Source organism: Lipophrys pholis (assembly GCF_963383615.2).
Source record: "Lipophrys pholis genome assembly, chromosome: 17".
NCBI classification, from domain to species: domain Eukaryota; kingdom Metazoa; phylum Chordata; class Actinopteri; order Blenniiformes; family Blenniidae; genus Lipophrys; species Lipophrys pholis.
In genome coordinates this window covers 13729565-13742351 of record NC_137643.1, presented here as the reverse complement: position 1 = coordinate 13742351, position 12787 = coordinate 13729565, and the positions used below count along the sequence as shown (strand labels likewise).

The following is a 12787-nucleotide window of genomic DNA, read 5'->3' as shown; positions in this document are numbered from 1 at the left end:
GGAAAGGGAATTCCCAAATCCTGAAAAATAAAACGCTCGTCTGATGAAAATCCGCAGAAATGTTTTAATATGTGTTGCGGGACTCTCTGCACAAGACCGACGGACGAGCTGCCAGCAAACACGAGACAAAAACTCATCAGAGTGCTTTATAGCCCGTCACAGCCCAGTATGAAGAGTGGAACTGGATCCCGCATGAAGCTAATGGCGCGATGTAACGGGCGTTATTCAGTAAACTGAAGAAGAGCGTGTGTTGTTGACACCCTGGTCACATTAATCTCACTGTCCTTCACAATTAGCATCATTCTCCATCCTTTTTTCATTCGATATTTCAAAATCCTCCCGTTTTGTCTCCATTCCTCCTCCCCCATATCTGCTTCACCTGTGGAGATATTTCTACTAATCTTTACCTTATTTTGTTGTGCACATGAGGTCTGGATCCTTAATGTATTTATTTCTTTACGAAAATGTTCAATATGTAATATTTTGCTTTAATATAAATCGGTACAACTTCAACAGGGCAGGATGAGATAAAAACAACAGTTTCACAAGGATGGATTTGCGATGTGCAGCTGTTATATTTACTAAAGCCTGCAAGTCTTATACATGATATTTTCTTGACATGGATTCATTCTCATATCAAACTTGGCTGTTTCACACAGGTTTTGATTTTGTGGAAAAGAAACCATGCAGCATGTCTACATTTATATTGTGGAAAACAAAGAAGTCATACTCATACTTTTTTTCATTGCAAAACTAAGCCAAGGAATAAATACAGAAGCTCAATAAATACTCAGTTTACTGTCACTAATATAAAATACACCCCTGATTTGAAAACTTTTAGAAAACTCTCACAAGTCGCTGTTACTCCATGTCCCCCTCCCCTTGTGGGGTCGCGGCAGTGCACCTGTTTGTTACCATTTATAGAGCGCAATTTTGTTAGCGGATCGTACAGGCGGCAGAGCCTGGGGGTAGGGGGGTGGTGGTGGTGGTGGTGGGGGGGGACGGCGGGGCAGGCTAAATTCAGGTCACAATAATCAGGGTGACTGGTTACTGCTGAATAATTTCACCACACACCTGCAGTGCCCATATGCACGCGGGAACCGATCTTACCCGCCGTAATCTGCCACACACGTACAGACACACAGATTGTAAGAGTACTGATTTCCAAAAAAGAAATGTTCACCTTCTCTGCTAGTTGGAACCTGTCGGAGGCCAATCAACCCCACACACATACCCCCCCCCCCCCCCGCCTTCTCTCTCTCACACACACACACACACGCACACGCACACGCACACGCACACGCACACGCACACGCACACACACCCCTCCCCACTGGTACCTTGGTGCTCCAGAGTTTGACGGTCCAGTCGAAGGAGGATGTGATGAAGAGGTGGGAGAAGTCGACGGTGCCCACCGCGCTGTGACAGCTGATGCCTGTTACCGGCCCCTGGTGGCCCTCAAACATCTCACAGATACCCGCCTTGCTGCAGGGGCATGAAACAGAACAGTCAATTCTCCCCCCTTTTCACCGAAATCATAAGCTTCCTTTATAACAACAAATTGATCTTATTTCAGCATCTAATTACACACAGTCACACATACGATAGTTATAAATAATGTTGCGGCCTCGCCAACAAATCGGTAACCAGTCACTAAGATAAATCTCACAGTGGGCCGAAGCTGCCGCACAACAAATCTGTGTGTGTTGACTTATGTAAGGTACGGCGGCGACCAACCTGCCGTGTCTGGATGCCGTGTACACGGTACCCTCCTCGCTGCCAACCACGTAGTTGTTAACGTCCCCGGTGGGGAAAGCCATGCCCGTCACCGCAACGGGTTTGGATTTATTGTAGACCAGCTCCATGGTCTCCTGCACCAACACATGGAGGGAGGATGCTTGCGTGTAAAGGCAACTCAGTGTTTTGCCTAAAACCGGTGAATGTCTGATCTATATACGATTTAATTACACATCCAAACACTGAAATATGTTACGTGGCCCTAGTAAGTTATTGTTTAAGTGTGTGACGGAGACGCTGGGGCTGTCGGATGTACCTGTGGCTGAGAGAGCATGTCCAGACTCCAGGAGCACATCCTGCCGTCCGTGGACACTGTGATCAGGTTGTTGGCGTTCTGGGTGCCGACCACGTTCACGCAGTACACTGGGTGCTGCATTAACACACACACACACACACACACAAAGATGAGACGGGTGAGGGTGTGACAGTAATAACTGAGATTACCTACAACAATATGTGAATAAAAAAAAAAATATTTATCATCATGTCGTCTCAAGCAAAACACAGGCTTTATAATGTGTAGCTGCAGAAATGCTGTCTGGGAAAATATTACAGTTAATCTACGATTATAAATGTGACCCTGTCCTGATCTTTTGGTGACGTCCTCGGGTAGTTTGGGACCAGGAGATGCAGCGGCTCTCAGACGGCTCGCATGCCAGTGTGCAGTCGTCCTTTGATGACATGTGCCGCTGTTCAAATCCACGAGTGTGTGAAGCCATTATATCATTACTGGGCAGTAACTGATTTGTATACCGGACCGCACAAAGAAGCCATTCAGCAATCAGCAGCATGCTCGCGGACCGGACTCACTAGCTGGAGAGGATGAGAGCAGCGGACTCATTATTGGAGTCTGCAGCCCTTTCAGACCTACAGTATGGATGGCATGTGTCTACATGCCTTCTGTGGCTGTGATTAGAGACGCGCTCAGGTCTTAAGCTGTCGCAAGTGTATATTCAACAGTAATTTGTTGAGGGTCAGCGGGTTCATTGGCGCCGAACTCAGCTGTTCTTTCAGGGACGTCTCCAATCCTGTACATTGTGTGTGTGTGTGGGTGCTGAAAATCATTCTCAAAGCTGCACGTATCGTGCCATTATCATGTTAAAGGGCTTTTGGATTTAGTGTAATGCAGTTGTTGATGAAACACTAGGTCTTATCTTTTAATAATTTTCTTTGCAGGGAGCGACTTTCTAGTACTCTGATTTAATATTGAGCACACTGTAGTGTTGCTGTCAGCGCTGGCCAGGTTGAGTGAGTCACTCTTTAAATTCAGTTTAAGGCAAATAAGGAGGCAGAAACTTCCCAAAAATGTGGTAAATTACTGCTAAAAGTAGAGTCGTTACAGCGACGCACCACTTTATAATGCTCAGGAGGACAGCAGCAAATCAAGATATTATGAAAATAAAAACCACAAGCATGTTACAGTAATACGTAGGTAATGTACCGCCGTGCCTGAATGAAATAAAATGTGAATCATATTCAGTGCTGCAGTATAAAACATTATTACAATACTGGCATAATATTGTGGCGGTTCTTCATTATTAAATGTGACTGAAACCTTTTTTCTCAGGTTTATGTGACACGTTTCCAATCTGAAACTTTTCGCATAGTATTTCACTTTTGCAAAAAGCAAATTTTGGTACTTTTTACCATACCGAGGCCAAACAGCTGCTTAATTTCGTGTCCTGTTGTGTAGAAGTGAAGCATGCTGGTGTTGCTGTGGATTTTAACTGACAGTGTGAACGAGCCTTACAGTGTGCGCAGCAGCAGACAAGGGGGTTCTCTGGACGGGGGTCCGACGGTGACTGCGGTTATCCCACAGGACGATCTGTCCCGAGTACGTCCCTCCTACCATGAGGTTGGGGTGAAATCTGGCGAAGCCCACCGACACCACCGGGGACTGAGGAGAAGAAGAAAAAACCCCACAGAGAAAGAGGATGATTGAACCAGGTGCCGTTTTGGAGGAAGGTTGTTGGTTGGGAAGATATTATCGAGAATCACATATTCTCACGTGTGCGACCTTACAACCATAAAACATCCATCTTTGTTTTCACGAGTGGAATGAAAGAGTGACGGGCCGACAGCGCGGGGGTGAGAGGGAGCGATCGAGGCCTCGTGATGGGTGGCAGACGCGGGGACACAGGCGGAGAGGGAGATGATGAGTTTGGCCACTGTGAGGGTCTGCTGAGGAGACGATAGAGGGGTGACGCTGGGGTGGAGACCAGACAAAGAGGGGGATTGTGGTCCTTTTCCCCTCCAGCCGTTTCACATTACAGCATCAAAACCCCAGCAGCCACTGGAGCGCTCACTGTAGCCTCCATCATGACAAGCGCACCCTTGAACTCCCTCCCCCCTCAGTGCCGTGTTTATTGAGTTTTGGTTCCTCTTCAGTGCTCGTCCCATATGGGCTTCTTTCTGCGTGCGACAGCTCGGGCTTCTCCTGACCCAGAGCCGCCGGAGCATCTTAGCTTATGAGAAAATTTTGCGACGGGAAAAGCTGCAGGAGTGTTGACGACGAGACAGGACCGAAAGAGACAGATCACAATGAATCACAGCCTGCAGGGAGCATTTCGTTAAGAGACTGTTCGCTAATTGGATGGCAGAGTCGTTATAAGAAGCTTTTCTGACATTGGAGGGAAAATGGTGACTTTGTACTGCCAGTCGGTAGAAACAGGGTCCAACCAGGACAAATGATCATGGTGTCATTTTGATGTACTTTGAGAAATGTGCTTTGATTGCAGAGAAACTGAAACATAATAAGGCTGTCTCCCCGACAACTACCCACGAAAACATGCATCGTTTTTGTGTCCTTAAAGCGCTGCTAAATATAGAACAGTGAGCAGCACTATAGTGTCCTGCTCCTGTTACTGTTGCTCTACTAGTGCATGTTCAATAACTACTGGGACCGTAGTGTGCATGTGCCGTACACAGGATTTCAGAAAAGAGATGTTTCCCCCATTTTACATGCAGATGGAGCATTTTTAAAAAGTTGCACTCGATATAATTTTCAAAATGTTGTTTTCTTGTGACTTTAAATGCCGTTGTCATGCAAACGAACACCCACGCCACTTGAAAATGATGTAAACGAGACTGACGGTTAAAATAAGGAATCAAAATAAACTAATACTCTGAGTAATCCGATAACACGACGTTGCATTTTTACAAGACAATTTAGGTGATTTAACATAAGTTTTCACCTCATGCAAGTTTATAAGTGTGAACTTTATGTACTATATACTAGAAGTTGTCACGGTTTCAGCTGAAGATCCAGAACAAACCCCAACATTTAACAACTACTAAAAAGAAAAAAAAAACATGATATTAAAATGTGTGTGAGGGTGAGGAGGTGAGGAAACACCTTGTAGTAGGACGGCACACACTTTCGATTTTTCCTTACCCTACACTGTTTGGAATTTTCATTTTACCAGCTGGTGAAAAACAGTCTGCCACCCATTTTTGTTTCCGGCCTGGTTTTGAAACGCCAATCGAATGGAAATGTTCATAAAAAAATCATTAGAAACATTAATCATTTCTTAAAATCGGGGCTATTTCTGCCTGCAGTAGCAGAGAATCCTAAGTCTAAAAGAGTCTGTTTGCCTTTCTTCAGTTTCTCTCCAGCCGTGTCGCCACACCATGTGCAGAGCCGCCAGCTCCAAACCCCAGTTCATTTTGAAAGGAGACTGGAAAACAAACCAGAGGGAAAGAAAACACTCCGCGCTCTCCACTTCGCCTTTTTGGTGACTTCTGAGGAGTCACGGCTTCCAGAGGGAACGGCTCGGAGTCGCTTCAGATGTCCAGACTCAAAATAAACGTGAACTTTAGCGGTGAAAAAATAAAGTCGCTTGTCAGCTGGCGAGGACGCCCGTTCTGAAACGTTTGTGTACACAGAGAGGGATCGGAGAGTTCAACTAATTATGGAGTACTGAACACAAACGGTCTGATGAGGGTTATTGAGAGTCAACATATTTAGATGAATGACTTAAGATGAATGATTTGTACATGTATTGATAAAGCTTGGGGCTATTATGAGGTCGATTATCCTCCATTTATCCTAAAGATGTAAGCATGACAGAACTCGTCATTTATCCTCTGGAGCACATTTTCTTCAAGTGACAGAAATGGTGAAACTGGTAAAAAACAAAAAAAGTGTTGTCATTCAATTTACAAAACCAACAACTGAATCCCTTCATTTTCGTTCCGCTGAAAGCCGCCAGGGCCCTTCTGATACTATTAACACCATCAAAAATGCAAACGTAAACATCCAAACCACAAGAATATACAGACGCAAACACAAAACATGCATGCTCTCTGCTCTGCCCCTCAGCCCGCACCACTTTCCACCCTGAATAAACATCCGTACCCCACATGAGTGATGAAAAAGAGGCTAAATCGAACCAAGAGTCCCCTCTATTCACTCCATATGTTAGTTTAGCTCCTAAGCCCTATCAGTGTTCCCATCTTAAGAGGAAAATTCCCGACTAAACTCCGAATCCCCTCTTTGAAAAACCACAGGTTATGCCATCATTCTCCCGCGCGTACTGTCAGGCTTAGTGAAAGAGCTTCTGAAAATTAGCCCGACTCTGTCCCAATAATGCGCCGCGAGGTGCCTGCCAGCGGCGACTTGGCCTCCACATGAAAGTCACTCCGCCTGAATGCTGCTAATCAAACGTCACATCGCCACATATGTTTTGAAGCTAAATGCCTTTTTAAATGGAATGTGTGTAATTAGATGCTGAAATAAGATCAATTTGTCGCGTGTTATAGAGGAAGTTTATGATTTCGGTGAAAAGGGGGGAGAATTGACTGGCCGGTTCTTAATGTACTGGCTGATTTGAAACGATGGAGAGAGGCTGATGGGGGCTACTTTATTCTTCCCCCATCAACAACACACACTGTTACTGCTTATGAATCTATCTGGAGAAAACAGTGTTTCCACTTCTGTTGACACTGACAGGCTGGCAACTAAATTATTTCCAAGCTTGGCATTAACTTTAGCATGAGCTGAAGCTGCTGGACTACTATTCAACTGAACTCCTGTTCACTGGGTCAGAAGGTTTTAGGTCATTTTATTGGATATTCATGAAAAGTGACTTTACGCTGAGATTGTCATAAATTTCCATAGTCATGTGTGCACTTTTGGTGTGCTGGGAAAAAAGAAGAAGATGATTATTGATAATGCAAGAGTTTCAGGAACTATTCAGGCAAATTTATAATATCGAAGAACGAGTCATCAGTCAGTAGTATTATGCTTCTCTAACTGAGTTACTGGGATGGATGAAAGCACAAATGCACAGTCCTGTCAAAGAGTGTTGATCAGATAAAGTCTGACTCACACATTTTCTCCCTGAATGTGACACTTTCCTCTTAAATAAAACACAGCCACTCTCCCACGTTTCATACCAGCCACACACGTGCCACATCTGTCTAAATAACACCTCCACGACTCCCGCGTGCGATTACATCTCCACATCAGCCCGGGCACGAAGCCGAGTGTGACATTTCATTTCCATTTCGAGTGGCTGTGTGGACGGTTCTCGTCTGGCGTGCGGCGCGAGTCAGACACCTGCTAGGACGCCTCCCGCCGGCCCAGACGGAGAGGACGTGGGGAGCGACGGCTTCCGGAAGAAAAGGCAGCAGCGAGAGTCACTTTGGTGTGTTTGGGCCCGAGATAAGCAGTGGAAGTGGGGCACCGAGACTCTCCGGCAGTCGGTTGGTTTCATGTCTCTCTTCAGACGAGGTCTGCTCCGTGTGTGTGTGTGTGTGTGTGTGTGTGTGTGTGTGTGTGTGTGTGTGTGTGTGTGTGTGTGTGTGTGTGTGTGTGTGTGTGTGTGTGTGTGTGTGTGTGTGTGTGTGTGTGTGTGTGTGTGTGTGTGTGGTGTATCATCTACCGTATCTCATACAGGCTCCCGAGGCTAAGTGTTTCTGGCAGCCCTTATTATATTAATGGGAAGTGTCCTGTGTAGGATAATAGACACAGGGTACGCTGTGATGAAAGATGGCACCCAGCGAGGGATTAGGCACGTTTGAAGGAATGACAGAGAGAGAAAAGAAGCTCGAGGGAGGCGAACACTCCCTCCTTTGTTGCCTCCTCTTCCCTTTCCGTCTTTCCTCGGGCAACCAACTCTCGTCAGAGTCCACTTGGGGAGGCAGAACGCGGCCGTGGTACAACATGGAGGGAACACATGGGCCTGATGGGGCACGCGAGACATTATATCCTTCCGAGTAGATCCACGCTCCATCTCTCGTCTCTCCTGCTGCACCTCCACCCCCACCATCTGCCTCGCCACACTCATCTGTTTTCCACTCGGCCTTATCAGGACCAGATGGATCTGACTGTCTCTCTCTGGCATCTCCTCCGACCACCTTTCTCCTCCCTTTCTCCCCCTGGCTTCGCTCGTTTATGACACCCCACAGATTTTGTCACTATGTGGTTCCTGGCAAAGAGAGAGAAATACCGAGCCAGAGTCTCCATTTCAACATGGAGCGACAGCGCGAGGAGGCGGCTCCCGGACCACAAACAGGCCTTTTTCTGCCTCCTCCAGCTCCTCTTCCTTTATTCTACACATTTTGTTTGCTTGGCTTGTAGTTTCGCTTTTTTTCTGGTCCGCGACTTTATTGGATTTGTGTTGTAAATGTAATAACGATGTAAGAAGAAGTTTTAGTCCATCGTACTTCTTTTCTGAGACTGGAACTTAAAGGGAATATACAAAAGTTCCTCCATGAGTGTGTATTTCTAGACATTTCCAATATGATAAAGAGTCATCATGTCACTCCAGTCATAAAAGTTCAGTGATAGCAAAAGTTCTAATTTTAAGTGATTCTAGTCATGCTACCACAGCCAAATGCTACTTAAGTTTTTGGGAAGAACTCTCAAAACTGAACTGTATGTAGTATATTTGATCCTGGAAAATTGTTTTTTCCTTGACCTTTGTTCTAGTGACCTGTCCAGGGTGTACTCTGCCTTTCGTCGGCTCCACGTTGTTGGAAAAAGCTCAATATCAAATACTCACCAATACAACCAATCTCATACCGTATGTATGAAAGAAAAGGCTTATCCTGTTTAACGCTCCCTCGCCGTCTCAACACATCGCCTAAGCTTTCTGACACAATTACATCAAACTCACATTAATACTATGAATGATGCTGCTCCACAGTTTGTCCCCCCCACCCCCACCCCCACCCCCACCCCCACCCTCACCCCTTCCTTAAACTCTCCTCTCTGACTTTTTTTTCTCAACTCGACTGTTCTGGAAGTGCCAAAGGTTCGGGGATCAACGCGAGGCAGCCAGATATTAATAAAAATATGACTGAGTCCAATGGGATATGACAGTAGCGGCAGGGGTTGTTACAGGGAGGCGTGTGGTTTTGAGGGGGAGGCGGATGGGGGGGGGGGGGGGTTCGGCAGAGGCTGCGAGTCAAACAGGCCCTTTAATGTGGTGTGACTTCGCCCACTTGAGAGGCTGGTGTGAAGTTACAAGATTGGACCCAACTGGGACGGGGTGATGATGGGTGCAACTGCAGCGATGAAGGGGGCAGGCACACTGGTACCAGAATCCACAGCGGGGGCTGTGGGCCCCCCCTCCACCCCCTTTCCTGAAGTGCAGACCCAACCCACACACTGATGGATCACACACACTTCCTCCATGACATTATAGATCAATGACTCCTCCAGAGCGGTCCTGAAACCGCCACGGTTTCTTAAGGAGGTTGGAAATGAATCACCGCTTTGTACGTGAATTTCAGTGAATTAGTGAAATAAAACAAACTTGAAATATTTTATTCACATAAATTTTAAAAATAAGGAAATATTTGAGACAAATCATTTAAATGTAGAAAGAAAAGTCCACCGATTAAAACGTATTTTTCAGACGATTACGACAATAATTGACGCTATTAACTCAAGATATTATATAAGACTCAAATGTAGTCACAGCACATTCATGGACAGCAGGGGAAAAGTAATAATCTTGTAAGAAGATACTTCTCCTTTACAATTACACGGATTAATTAAACATGCTGAGATTGATGTTTTCATACTTTCTACCCATTTCTTCTTTTTGGACTGGATTGACATCTGAAGTTTCCACCAGCAGCTTTTCAGAAACAGCAGTTTCTTGACTTTATTGCTTTGAATAATTCAAACACGATCTGTTGACAACATATTCTGAGGCTCTATCTTATTGGCCAAACAACTGCCCAGTGAGTGAAAAAAAAAATGTACTGCAGCTCTTTCCTGATGGGTATACGTTTATATCACGATGACGATAAATGAAAAAAATAAAATAAAATAGTGTGCAGCAAGATATTAGTGTAGAAACCAGCGCTTTACTGGTCATAACCACCCCTTCTATGTTTTGTCTGTTATTTCTTAACACATCACCAAGAGTTTCTAAAATTAGAAAGAAAGAAAGACATTGATGAAGTAAAATTTTGCTTTGTGCGTCATCAGGAACACTTGCTCACAGCGAGACAAGAAATATATAAGCCTGACCTCACCGAAACCCCATCTGAAAAATGAAGCTTTCTAAAAGCCTTAACCTTATTTAATAAAGACCAACCTCAACCACAAACCATAACCCACCGATACCAAGCCACGCCGTCATTCTTTTGTATCCTACACACACCGACACACGCAGCAGTCTACCTATCCATCCTCCAGACCGAAAGAGAAATAAAGCTTCTGTGGGCAAAAAAAGAATGTGGAAGAAAAAAAAAACATATTGCTTAAGCAGCAGTCAGCCTGTGTGCGCCGGCCTAGAGTCGATGGTATGAGCTCGGCATATGTCCGGCAAACAGCAAATGTGTGTGAGTACAAGCGCAGGGAGCGAGCGAGCGAGCGAGCACGTGGCCGGTCTCACCGTTACTAAACGGGAGGTGGAATGTGAAAAGGGAAAGCGGAGGACGGGAGGGGGCAGAGGCACCGGGCCCTGTGGTTTTCAGGGGGTTAAACGGCAGAACATGCTCGCACATTAAAAGCCATCTGATCCGCAGCTAACTAGAGATGCAACTCTGTTTGCAAAAGGCAACGCGGAGAGAAAAGAGAGCAAGGAAAAGAAAAAAAAAAAATGAAAAACAGCAGTCGCCTTACTTTTCCTCTGCTCTCTGCTTTCCTCTAACCACTTCCTTTCATCCCAATCCAACAGCGACAGGACAAGTCGGACCTGACGCTGCATTACTCCTCACTTTCATCATTTTTATCTCCACTCTATCCCCAACAGTTCGTCCTCACTCTTCCGCTGCCAACTCTGCCGGCCTTTCATGTTGTCCCTCTGTTTTTCTGTCATTCGCTTCTCTTTCTCCCCTCATGAAAAGACGGTGGCACAGCCCCAGGCCGCACAGACTCGCTGACTAACACAGGGTGTGGGGCACCAGAAACTTTCTGTTCGCTCTCACTCACTTTTCCTTTCTCCATCAGCGTCACTTCATATAAAGCCGATCCTTCCAAATCCCAGCATGTAGACAAGTTGTCAGTGTTTAGAGAAGCGGTTTGTACACGTCTAATACAGATCAAGAGTTCCCAATATTTCAGCGAAGGCGCTCCACACAGTTTACCTCTGTTGCACACATTCGAAGCAGATTGCCCTTCTTTTTTTGAAGTGCGGCGCATTTTAGTCTTGCTGCTTACACAAATACTCGTGTTTCCAAACGTCTACAACTCAACGCTGACAGGTCACATGCTCAGAAACCGCACTGTTAATAAAGCCAGATACGCTGGACGTATTTCGTAAGGGAACCCGCATGGAAACTCTTCAGAAAGCCTTCAGCTACGCGACGCAGTGCTGTAACCTATCTGTGTGACCGCATGAATTTCAGCAGTAGCATAAAATATGGCACAGTTAAAAAAAAAAAAAAAAAGAAAAAAAGAAAAAAAAACTGCTTCAAAAAGCTATTATGGAGCTGGACTTTGCTTCTTATCGCAATATTTGCACACAGCATGTGGTGTGGAGGTCTGCGTGGTTCTGTGGTTGTCGTTCCATGTAGAACCAAACGGTGAACCTGAGAGTCGACGTGGGCTTTTCTAACGGTACAACTCAAAACGACGCATATTGATTATGGCAGCGATACTGCTCGAGATGGATGAACAGTGATCAATTGTAAGAGAAAGGTACTGATGACATTAAATGGAGCGTCAGACTGGGTGGGCTCGCAGGCACGCAGCGTCGGATCAGGAAGTGGTAGGCCACATCGCTTTACGACTGGGGCGTCTCGAACTGGCTTCTCTTGTGTTGTGGGAGTTGTGAAGGTCGTCACACCCAAATCCCCCCGACCTTCCTTTCGTCCCCCCCTGCTTTTGCGTAGTGTCATTTTTTTATACGTTCGAGCAAACTCCAACGAGATCCACGGTTTCCCTGTCGGGAAAAGTTTGATCAACTCGGGATAGATAGAGATTTCTGAGTACAAAATGCAGACATGCCATCGTGATGACGGGAAAGAGAAGATTATCTGTTCCTTCCGAGGGGATTAGCTTCTTCTTCAAGTTATTCGCACCTGCATTTCAGAATTCATTTCTACGCAGTGTTCTGACTTCCATCAAGGCTCATTTATGCTCTACTTTACAGACAAGTACGGATACACATCCATCCTATCCGTCTGCACGCTCTGTTCTTCGTGCACATTTTTCTGTCCATCCCAAATGTTGGAGTAACAAGTAGCTGGAGTACCACCGGGAGTCACTGGGGCAGTGCTGAGATTAGAAGCACAGGAAGTTTTCAAAGTGCAGATTCGTCTTAATATCAACGTCACTGCTACCGCCTCGTCATGGTAGTTTGTTTTTGTTTTTGAACCTTTTTATTTTATTTTTTTTTAAGATAGATGTGAGGTTTTACATTCAAAATACCTGACAGTGGAAGATGTACTCTGGTGTGGCCTTCTTAAACTTGATGTTCCACACGAGGGCAACGCCGTCCGGTTCGTGAGGAGCGTCTTCATTGTTGTTATAGGACGCGACGAGCAACTCAGGATACTATAAAGCAAACAGACGCGTAGATTACAA

General features: G+C 45.5%; 1 protein-coding gene across 2 annotated transcripts in view; it reads right to left on the bottom strand.

Annotated features, from left to right (window-relative positions):
- Nucleotides 1-12787, bottom strand: part of dync1i1a (dynein cytoplasmic 1 intermediate chain 1a) — a 47020-nt gene that overhangs the window by 12269 nt on the left and 21964 nt on the right. For both annotated transcript variants that reach the window (XM_080484398.1, XM_080484399.1), the window contains 5 exons: nt 12632-12757; nt 3548-3694; nt 2054-2167; nt 1738-1871; nt 1341-1485 (listed from right to left, as the gene is read on the bottom strand). In XM_080484398.1, coding sequence (XP_080340524.1) covers nt 1341-1485; nt 1738-1871; nt 2054-2167; nt 3548-3694; nt 12632-12757 — 666 coding nt within the window. The remainder of the gene's footprint in view (nt 1-1340; nt 1486-1737; nt 1872-2053; nt 2168-3547; nt 3695-12631; nt 12758-12787) is intronic.